At 40.1% G+C, this 12,011-nt stretch overlaps 1 protein-coding gene across 1 annotated transcript; it reads right to left on the bottom strand.

Moving 5' to 3' along the window:
* Positions 1 to 2,861: 2,861 nt before the first annotated feature.
* LOC135597703 (probable xylan O-acetyltransferase 10) lies at positions 2,862 to 5,182 on the bottom strand. The gene is made up of 6 exons (XM_065091037.1): positions 4,940 to 5,182; positions 4,630 to 4,846; positions 3,952 to 4,123; positions 3,660 to 3,859; positions 3,421 to 3,579; positions 2,862 to 3,311 (listed from the first exon to the last, which is right to left on the bottom strand). The coding sequence occupies exons 1-6, from the start codon at positions 5,115 to 5,117 to the stop codon at positions 2,972 to 2,974; spliced, it is 1,266 nt and encodes a 421-aa protein (XP_064947109.1). The 5' UTR covers positions 5,118 to 5,182; the 3' UTR covers positions 2,862 to 2,971.
* Positions 5,183 to 12,011: the final 6,829 nt, after the last annotated feature.

Genomic DNA, 12,011 nt, shown 5'->3' on the forward strand with positions numbered 1-12,011 from the left:
AAGCTTCCGCCGCGATGTACCGGTTGGCTCGCTGGAGCATATTTGGTACTGTGGTGGGGGGTCGCTCTACGAGGGACTAGTAGAATCTGGAAGGTCGCAAGCCTACTATGAACGCCTGCACCAACAAAGAGGGGTGAGTGTCCGGTAAGCTTCGGATTTGCGTGGTAAAGCGATCCACGAAACGTGAGAGAGGCTCGTCCTCTCTTTGTTTGAGTCCGAGTAGTGCCGCGGAGGGCCTCGGCCGGGCATGGGCTGCGAAGTAGAGCTCGAAGTCCTTGGCGAGTTGGTCGAAGGAACCGATCGTTCCGGTCTTCAGGCCGTCGTACCATGTGCGAGCTAGACCCCTCAGGGTCGTGGGAAACGCCCTGCACATTAAAGCGTCAGACGTTCCATGCAGCGCTAGTTGGGCACGGAAAGCGGCGACATGGTCCGCTGGTTCAGTGGCGCCGTCGTATGCATCCAGAGAAGGGAGCTGGAAGTTCGGGGGAACGGCGTGATCTCGTATCTCTAGTGCGAACAGAGATCCTCGGTGTGTGTCCACCCCGAGCTCTCCCTCTGAGTTGCGAAAACTCCTTCTCTAGATCGTCGAGCCGCTGACTAAGAAGGCATAGCTGGGCTCGCAGGGAGTTCGTTGATTCCGGAGATAATACCTCGGGCTCCGGGCGACCGCTCGGGTTTGTCCTTACTAGATCCCCGAGTGGGGTCGGTCTGACCCGAGGAGAAGTGGATGGCTCCAGAAGCGTCATGTGGGCTCGAGCGGGCGGCTCTTGTTGCTGTAGCGGTTGAGTCATAAGTGGGGGTGTCGGTTGGGAGACGAACGGGATGATGGTTTGCACCATATCCGTCAGAGCTCGGACTTGACGAGCGAGGTCGTGAAAGGCCTCGGATGACACCGGCGAGGGGACGCTCGGAGCGCCCTCGGGCGGAAACAGATCCGGATTGTCGAATGAACGCCAGGCGCGTTCAGAGGTCGCGGGGAGGTCGTCAGCCCACGGCCCGTCACGCAAGGGACGCACGGACTGCGCCCTTGCTAAGAACGATCCCTCGGCAGGGAGTTCGCCGGGATCAGCCTGAGGATCTCTCGACATTCGGCCCTCCTTCTAGCGCCAAAATGATGCGGGGGGCATTTGTTCAAGCCGTGGCCTCGGGGCCGATGCGGCTCAGTTCGGGGGTCCGGATGTCGGGGATCTCGGGAGACGTCCCTCGGGGTCTCCTGGCGGCCGAGCACTGTGGTTCGGGATCGGTCGTTCGGGTCGGCAGGTCGACGGTTCGGGTCGGGAGGAAGCTCCGTCGCAGCGCCGGGAAGAGGTGACACCGTCTTCGTTCCGTCATTCCGGGCCCTCCTTCTAGCGCCAATCTGTTATGGTAAATAACTTTTTTAGCCATGGCCTCGGGGGCCGACGCGACTTGGTTCGGGTCCGAATGCGCGGGGATCCGGCGCAGCGTTCCTCGGGGCCGCCGGGGTGGCCGATTGCGGTGATCTGGATGTCCCGTCAGGGGGAGAGCTCCGCTGCAACGTCGGGGAAGAGGCAACCTCGCCTTCGTTCCTGCACACAGGTCGGGTCGGAGGCTCGGCCCGACCCCTCCGACGATCAAGTCAAATCATGTGGAAGGGAGCTTTTCTCGTAAAGAAGTCTCTCTGTTCGTTTAGAACTCCGGGGTATTTATAGATGAGTTTGATGTTACCTGATGTGCCCGCTTGCAGGGGCAGGACAATACCTCGCGTGGCGTCTGACATTGCCATTGGGGTTACGTGGAGAACCGGGTTGCCGCAAGGTATGGGCGAGCCTCGGTCAACGTGCTCCCGTGCCTCGACCGAGCGCACGGGGTCAAATGCTGAGGTTATTGACTGAGAGCTGGTGATGTTAGCGCACATCAAGTCGACATTAATGCTTGCTTTCTTGGACAGTACATCCACCTTACGTGGCTGACATCGTGGTACGTCACACCGTCATTTTTGCCCTTATCACTTCCTATGAATAATGAATGCCTTGATGATCATTCACATGGACAAACCCTCTCTTGTAGTAGCGAAGGGAGGGTCGAAGGTGATGCAACTAGTATTTAATGACACAGCCTTCCATCAGCTTGCCTTTTTCTATTGCAACATTCAGCGAAGTAGGTGGCGACCGACCCCTGCCCGGATACTGATCCATCTCGAGGACCACAGCTAGCTAGCCGTGCAAGTGGAATTAATGAGCCACGACGACTGGCAGTCGTAAAAGATAGAGATCCAGGGATTCTGAGGCGGTCAACTCGTTCTCTCCCACATCCACCCCGTACGAGTTGAGTAAATAGAACAACCCCTCACCAGGAGATCCGTAGGGAAAACTTGTTGGATACAGCAAAGTGCACGTACGGCACTGCCTTTTGTCTCTACTTCCCACGTCACTATTATATTCTGCCATATCTTGTGTCTGATCTCCCGGGAGTTGATAAATGCCAAGTTGCCGAGAAAGAGATCTGCATGCCCCCATCGAGATGAGATGGGGTTGTAGATCAACATTCCCGTGAGTCAACAAAGTGCTGTTGGCTCGTGATAGAATATTAGGGCGTGACGATGGACGCGCTAATCCTTGCGGCCACTTGTGTTGTTCCCTCCTCCCTTGACATCTTCTCGCCGAGGCATTGGCCGATGACACTCGTTGATAGCTCCCGGTGGATGTCCTCCTATTCATCTTCTTTAATCTCTCTGGTTAATTAGGTAGAGACAAAGCCCAGAGATTTATTGGATCAGAAAGAAAGATTGGAGATGATTCTTTGTCGTGGGATCTGAAAATTCCAGTGCTGTAGCTCAGATAAGCACACTTCCTACTGGTTCTTAGTTTACGTGAGAACAGCAGATCACAAGGCTATTATAAACTCAAAAAATAATATGTAAGAGAGAGAAGAGGATGTTAATGACGACAAAAAAATGTCATAGAATCAATCCATTGGTGAACTTTTTGTGCTTTTTAGTTGGGACCTCTCCTCAAGGAAAGAAGAGTTTAGCGTACAGGAGCTCATTCCATGTATCTTGCAGGCCGGGCAAGCACCAATGGATGCAGTCTGCGTAGCTTCTGGGGTTAGCCAGCTGCTCCGGCGTCAACGGGCTCCACTGCTTCTTGTATATCTGGGTGTGTGCATCTTTCCGGTACTCCGACAGTTGGGTAATGTTGAGCAGAGTTATTGGCACTTTGGTAGCGTCGAACACCTCTCCGATCACCTGCATCATGCTCTTGCTCGTGCTCGTTCCCCAGTACGTAGCGTCCTCGATGGGAGTCGTCTCGTTGTAGCAGTTCCCTTGGGGTTCACCTCCCCACTCTTCGCTACTGCAAACCATCCATCCCATCTCAGTTGTTGTGCATCCAAATGGCAGAGCATATATATATATATATATATATATATATATATATGAAGCATTTTTTGTCATTGTACGACCTGTGGTGAGAAGGCGACATGCTTGTGAAGAACACTCTGGTGCTGCGAGGATCCATGTTCTTCTCCACCCATTTCAGCATCCTCCTCAATGCCAGCCTATAAGCATCCTCCGTCACCATATCGGTGATGTTCTTCGTGTCACCTCCAAAGGGCCCTCGCCTGCAAGCGGATCAAAGTCAGTCGAGACGCCAACAACAACAGATAGGATCAAGGAAACAGAGTCGAGGCTCCTCGGTTACAGAATCTTCATTTTGCGGCCAGCCATCCACCAAAGGTATGTGTTGAAGACGACGATGTCGGCTCCCTTCCAATGGCGAGCGTGCTTCATGATGGAACCCGGTCGGACGATCCGCTCTTTGATCCTGTGGACGAGGGCGTTGTCGGAGTTGGATTCCACCAGAAACGGCGCCCAGTAGAACTCGATCGTCGCATTGTAGTCCTATCATAAGAACGATGGTCGATTTCAGCGGCAGTGCAGATGGGGAGGGAGGTGGGAAGAGACGATGGAAGACGACCTGCGGAGATGCTAACCTTGGCCGTGAAGACCATGAACGAGTCAAAGGATTCCATGGATTTGGCGTGCTCTGGAATGACCCGATGCAGGAGGCACACCATGGATACGAATTGCCCCCGGTTCAAGGAATCACCCACGAACATCATCCGCTTGCCTCGAAGCATTTCCAGCATTAAGGTGGCGTCGAAGCTGCCAACCATGACGAAATGGACTCAAATCGCTGAAATTGATCTTTCGAAGAACAATCAACCATTGACGAGGTTAACCTGCAAACTCTTATGACACCTTCCCATGTCTCACGTCCTAATCCCCGAGTAGTACATTCCCATGTGCCCAAGCGTGGGCCAAAATCCTTACATTACTATCAACAATGGCACAGAATCTTTTGTCGTCATAAAGGACGGCGTTCGGCCCAAGCCCAACTTATGGTCCATACGACACCTTTGTCACCAAGCTTACAAGGACACCAAGGAAGAGGGGTTGATTACATCCCTCACACCATTCCGACGCATATGCGTTCGAGAATTCTTAAGCATCTCACGGGCAAATATATCTTCGTGTGACGACGGAACCATTTGTCTTTCACTACCGATCAACCAAACAAAACCAGAGAAAGAAAGATGGAATCGAGTCGCCGTCGGCGGAAAAGAAGCTAAGCAGTTTGTATCGGCAGATGCAGAAAGATAGACAGATACCTGGGTAAAGAGCAGCGATGCGGCTGCCATCTCCAGTGCTGGTAGCCGTCGTCGGGCCTGCCGTGCGTCTGGCATGTCAGCTGGGGCTGGATGTAGGGGCAGTCCTCCTCGCCGTAGTGCGGCCTCGATAACTCGTCGTACACCCATTCCCCCGCGAAGACATCGCATCCCTCCTCCGTCTTCCCCACCGCGAACGGCACCACCGCCTCGTCCTTCTCTGTTCCGAATCAACATCGACTCGGTCAGCCAGGTTATTCATCCATACGCAGTAATTCACAACGAAGTCTCGTTTCCTTTCTCTCTTTCGAACCTCTCGGGACTCTTCCTTGCTGCTGCTGCTGCGGCGGTGGATCATCTGGTCGCCGGAATGGAGTGCCGAGGATGCACGTGAAGTCCTCGCCGTAGAGGACGATCACGAAGGCGACGAACGAGAAGACGAAAAGACGGGTGCGGAGGTTGCGCCTTCTATGGGGGAACGGCGACTTCATCGACGCACACCCAGCGACGCAGCTTTTGGTCGGCCTCTCCAGATTGCGAAGGCATTCATTGAAGGCTTCCGGTGGCCTCTTAATTAAATGGTCACAAGGCTATACATGATTTGACATATTTATCCTTGTGAATATATATATATATATATATATATATTCGAACTTGACATATATCATTGCACGACAATAAAAATTATTCTTTAATACAATTTTTATTTTTCATGAGATTAAAAGGGATTCAGAGTTGAGATTCCTTATCTGGGAATATATTATTATTAGTTGACAAGGAAACAACCAAAGAGTGCAGGGGGAGTGTAGGGGGACAGGTCACGCATGGATCCCTCGCTGTGGTGACAACCGTCATCTAATAAGATAATAAGAAGGAAAATTCAATGAAGTTTACGACTTCACAATGCTCTCTCTCTCTCTCTCTCTCTCTCTCTCATGTAAGTAAACTTCTCCATGACGAAAACATAGGATATTGGGCATGAATCGGTCCATGTGAAGGCCATATTTTTTGGCAGTAGCATCGTTGGTAGGCAGAGTCATTTGCCATCGCACCGCATGATTCTAATGTTTTGATCCAAGTCTGACCCAAAGAAACAAGACCAAAAAAAATGGATCATTTTGGCGGAATAAATGAGAAATATGTGCGCCGAACGAATGAGAAATATGGGCTCGTTCATTTTTGTTCTCTCATGTCCGGAGAAAGTGGGCCCGCGTGTTCCGTCGATTTCAGCGAGGCATTATGAAGCTATATAGGTTGGTGAATCAGCGTATGTACGGGACGAGAACACGTTGAAGGTGGTGGGGTGGGGTGGTTGGCTTTTTGGTGGGGAAAAGTAATATTGAATTTGATGCACACATCAACGTTTTAGTCCAATTAGTTGGGTGACATGCATGTTAGGACGGTCGCAATTGATTTAAACTCGTGACGTCTATGCAATGGGCTTTCCTTCTAATATGAAATTTTGATTACCTTAAAGACTTGTATTCCATGCTTCTCGAGGGTTTAAATGAGCTAATTTTACATCCATATGATGAAACTTTTTGAACTCCTTATAAAATTAGCTACGAAACACATGAAACTATTTATATTCAACAAATCATTTTGCTAGATTGAGTATTTTAAAATAATTAATAAAAATCAAGGGAGAGATTGTTGCTTGTTCAAAATCTTGATGAGGAGCTTGCTATTTTTTTCACTTCTAATATTGATGTTTTAATTGAATAGCATGTTTTATTTTAATCTTAATTATCATCGATTTTAATATATTTTTTAATGATGTATATTTAGCCAATAAGATGCTCAAATTAGCTACAAATGGAAGGTGAGAGTTTTGAGTAAATATTAATTATCCTCGATTATAATGGCAAGACTTTATGGCATATTAAATTCAGAAGAATATTCTATAGTATTATTAAAATATATTAAAAATATATATATATGTTAAATTAATATCCACGTGGTTTGATTGTTGGCTAGGGCTTGTTCCTACTAGCTAATTGTTGTTACCATATGTTCAAGACGAATTCATTTTCTTTTATCATTTATCCTCTCGAAAGGTGGAAGTACAACCAAGTGTGGCTCGGCACACTATTGATCAATGCATTAGACACCATCCAAGCCTATCTCGAGATAGATGACTTGAGCATTTTCTAATGCTTAATCCAAAAGGGTGTATCTGAAATATTTTTTATGCTTAACTCGAGAAGGATCCATTAGACATATTGTTTTTCCTTAGCTTGATAAGGATGCATTGGGCATGTTTTTATGTTTAGTCCGAGAAAAACATATTAGATATATATTTTATGCTTAGTTCGAAAAAGACACATCGAGTATATTCTTGATGCGTAACAAAGAAGAGCATTTCGAACATATATTTGATGCTTAGTTCGAAAAAGACACATCGAGTGTATTTTCAATGCTTGGCCCGAGGATAACCTATTGAAAATATTTTCAATGTTTAGATCAAGAAAAATACATCGAATGTATTATGAAAATTATATCGAGTGTATTTACGATATTTGATGCTTAGACCAAGAATGACACATCGGATGCATTCTCAATGCTTAGCTCAAAAAGAACATATCAAACATATTTTCAATATTTAGCCTAAGAAAATCATATCAGATATGTTTATGATGCTCGGTCCCAAGAAAAAAATGTCAAGCATATTTTTTATACTTAATCCGAGGAAGACACATCATATATATTTTTTATGCTTCGATCCTTGACCTAAGATAGTACAATATAGTATAATATATATATATATTATATATATATAATATATATAAGCTGAACTATCATTGTCATTGTCAGTGCAATTGATGACACTTGCCAACAAGTCAAATCATAAGGTTTGGTACACCCAATTCCAACCTTGGCGACACTCGAAACATTAATTCAAAACCACACCGTGTACAAAGAAGATGTGAAACACAACTGAATAGTACGATCGGCATAGATAGATGATGAGTTAATTTGTGATCCATGAAATATATTCTTAAAATTGTTGGAGTGATCGAGTCCGAACGATAAGAATCTTTGGTGAACGAAATGTAAGGGTGGGTGGGTAGTGAGCTTTCTATTCGTTTCTCTCGTTATAATTACGTCCTTTTCTAAAAGAAACAAACAGTAATTGGAATCACTTAGATTTAGGTGAGGAGAGGAAGCAATTTCCATTAGGTAAGAGGACCGTAGCATTAACTTGCATTAGTGCAACTTCGAGTTAGCATAGCTTGAACGTGTAAGAACAGCACGTCTGCGACAGTCCTTTAATTAAAAGTATAGTGCGAGGACTGTCCTCACATCATTTATCGTAACGGTTGGGTTCATGTGCCGCACGTAATAAAGACGCCGACCGGCGAGGCACGCAGAACAGGGAGTGGTTGGAGGCATTCATGCCATCAGAGCTGGTGGGGGAAAGACGCGAAAAGAGGTCGTGCAGGCGTTAATTACTCCTCCACGATCCACAGTATATATATATATATATATATGGGATTAAATATTAATTTAATTTAACAACTAAAGCTTTTAGGTTATGGATTAAACGTAGTGGTATGGAACTTTCTTCTGATAACGAACGATTGCAACATTATTTCCAACAACTGTGAGAACGTTGCCTATTTATTTATTAACTTTGTAATGTATCGGACGGATCAAGATTAATGGACATTTCGGATTGGTTGCTATGGACATGATCGATAGAAGGATATGATGGTCTTCAACTCATTGACCAGATCTAGATATGTTTGCTTTCTTTCAGTCGCTTGTGTTTGAGTTCAATTTAATTAAATTTATTTATTAGTGTTGATAAATAATGTTGATATCAATTTGGATGTGTTATTTGTTTACGTAAAATTTTAATTTTTTTATAAATCATAAGAGTTTAAATATTTTCACTCGTAAGGATTTGAGTATGAGACAGAAAAGATAATCAACTTTGTAAAAGATTGTGATTTTAATATCAGCTATTATTCTAAAAATATTAAAGTCTTATAGTTTATATAAATATTCAAAGAAATTTTGATGATGATAAATTTGATAAATATAAAGCTTGAATTTTTAACTAAGATAAATAAATATTTCTTTTGATATTCTTGATGGCATAATTATTTTTGGTAGAAGATATTAAAGAAAGTCATTCATTAAAAATATAAATATCAAAAGAAACCCAAATATCAAAATTTAATATCTATTCTATATCTACCAAGATGTTTGCATCAAAACTATCGATGATGTAGGATAAAGAGATATAACAGAGTTTATATCTAAACATGTGATTTCCCAATAATGAAGATAGAATATCTAATACCTAATAGAAGATCGTAAAAGATTCTAGTTCTGGAGTGAAATAGATATATGTTACTATAGATTTTTTAAAAGAACTATCATGGACTACGAAATAATACAATAAAATTTAAGTATGGATAGACTCAATAAATTTATTTATTTTTTGCCTGTTAATAAGAAATATCCCTTTGATAAGCTAGCAAGTTTATATATTAATGAGATCATTTGATATTAGCGCTATCTCTAATAGATATCAAAGAGTTTTGAAAAAGTTTATAGAAATTCTTGGGCACTTTATACCTAATTGAGTTTAGTTATCACTCTAGTAAACAAATAGCTCCATTTGAAATTTTTTATAAAAAAAATATATATATCACTTGTGTACTAGGATGAAGTGGGATAATAAAAGCTTTTCAAATCTTAATTGATTTAAAGAGATGTTAATAATATTTGAATTATAGTGAAGAGATTTGGAATTCAAAGTTAGTGATCAAAATTTTTTAAAGGTATCACCAACCATATCTAAGCATATATTTATTAGAGTTATGAGATTTAACTAAAGAGAGAAGCTGACCTATATTTATTAGCTCATTTGAAATCTCATATCTAAGCATATAGATTGACATTATCTTGAATTTAGCTCGTATGTATGATGTATTCCTCGTCTCTATATTTTAGAGGTATATTAAAGATTCATCTTATATTATATCCTACCAACTTTATGACTAATAAATAATGTCACCTTCGAAGAGTAATCAATCTAGATCTTGAAATATATATATATATATATATATATATAGAGAGAGAGAGAGAGAGAGAGAAATAAAATTATATCCTAGGCAAAGATCTATTTGCAAAACCATTCAAATGAAGAGGTAACTTAGACCAAATTTCTTTTAACATGAGAGAAATGATCAAGTCTTCAATTTATATTTTTTTTTTAAAAAATATACTAATAAAATTTTAAAAAGTAATTATTCAACATTTTAAGTAGATTGATATTATTTTTTATAAATAAATTAAATAAAAATAAAAAGGTTAAATAAATATAAAAATAAAAAACCTTACCTTATGTGGAGAGCTCACCTACTCTTATTTAAAGAGAGAGATTGATCTTTTTTTCTTTCTTACTGAACCATGCCTAATAGTACAAAGAACTAGGAGTTGCATCTTTTTAAGAAAAGGTAGGTTCTTATGTCAAAAAAATAATTTTTGACTGTTTAAATGTTTAAAGATTTATTTTTAGATTAAATATATTATAATTATTCATGTTATATGTAATTTCTAATTTTTTTTCTATTCCTTTAATTGTTTGAAATTTTATTATTAGATTAAAATATTTTATAATTATTCATGTTAAATGAAATTTTAAAATTTTTATACCTTTAAAGGTTTAAAATTTTATTTTAGTATTAAAACTTATTAGAATTATTCATATTATATGATGTTTCTAAAATTTTATCTTAAATGCATGATATTTGATTTTTATTAGATTTATATAGTACTTGATTAAAAATATTATTTTCTTTTTTATGTAATTTTTTTAAAATATACTATTTTTTTTTTATATTTTAATGACTCGATGCTAATGAATAATTTTTTATTATAATTCTATGATGTCATAATTTAGAATAAGGAGAGTTTGTTATAATTTGAATTCAAATCAATTAGCGGATGAAGCGGTAACAATAGAAATAATATAACACTAATTTCCATAACAAACATATGGATAACAATAGTTGGGACGGAGAAGTCAATTAAGGGTCCATGTTCTAACCCATTAAGATAGTGAACCTTTAGAATCTATAAAATGTTCACTATAATTACACTCTATAAAATGTTTGCTATTATACTTATGGATTCCGGTTTTATATATTCTTTTAGATCATCTCATTTTGCTATAAGATTGTATAAAAATTCTACAATAATGAGTAATACACTAATGGTAGGATGAAAATTCTATAATAACTAACTATATATTTAAAAACTATATTATTACTATTAAAAGTCATGATTTGGTTGTGAACTTTATTCTACCAGAGTTTTAGGACTTCGTTGTTATTTTTGATATGAACGGGCTTTCAGCATACTATTCAAGTGATTATTTTTTAAATATTATTACTTTCTCATACCTAGATTAATCATCCTTTAAGTTCATTGGGAATAAAAAATTCTCCTCTTATTATTTAAGCATGGAGTGATATCCAACTATTATTAAAATGATGTTAATAGTACTTACTTGTAGTTTCTCAAGAAGAATTGAAGTTGTAAGTATCAAAGGACATCCATATTATATAAGATTTATAAAAGACTTTTTAAAAATAACTATGCCTTTGTCACATAGAACAACGTGAAGTTTTTTTTAATGTAGAATGATAAGTGTCAACAACATTGATGGACTACTTAGACTATCAAACTTGAGTCATGACATTTTGTATCAGAATTAATCTATATTTATTTATATTTGACCATAGTGAGAGAGCTCAAGTAGAAAAAGACTATCTGTCAATGAAGTCAGATAACTCATCACGATGTAAGTTATCATTATATTATACCTAATATGTATCATGTTAGGATTTGAACTAGGTTATGATGGGCCTCGATAAGGATATCAAGTGCCAGAGGGAGAAAAATCGTAATATTAAAATTAATTTATAAGAATATGATGGATATATTATTATCAACTATAATTTAATTATTTTAATTAGTAATTTAAATCAAATAAAATTATGATATAGTTAGCATCGGAAAAGATTTGTTACTAAATCAATTACATTCATAATGAAATCTTTAATAGAATTTGATTATATGTCAAATTTACTCTTTCTTTTCCATTTTATTGCTCGAGTACTATTTGTGAGAAATGGGGGGTCTCGTGAAATCCAAACGGAGGACGAATGGGGCCACAACGCTCGACTACTCTTTGGCATAAATGGGGAGTCTCACGTAATCCGAATGGAGGACCAATGGGGCCACTAATGGACCTGCAACAATGTCTCGAGTTTACTTACACACATCAACTGCGGTCCTCAAGTGGAGATTGAATCGGTCACGTGAATTAATGAACCGGACATTGTTGCAGATGGACACTTGTGATT

Source organism: Musa acuminata, chromosome BXJ1-11, assembly GCF_036884655.1.
Source record: "Musa acuminata AAA Group cultivar baxijiao chromosome BXJ1-11, Cavendish_Baxijiao_AAA, whole genome shotgun sequence".
NCBI classification, from domain to species: Eukaryota; Viridiplantae; Streptophyta; class Magnoliopsida; order Zingiberales; family Musaceae; genus Musa; species Musa acuminata.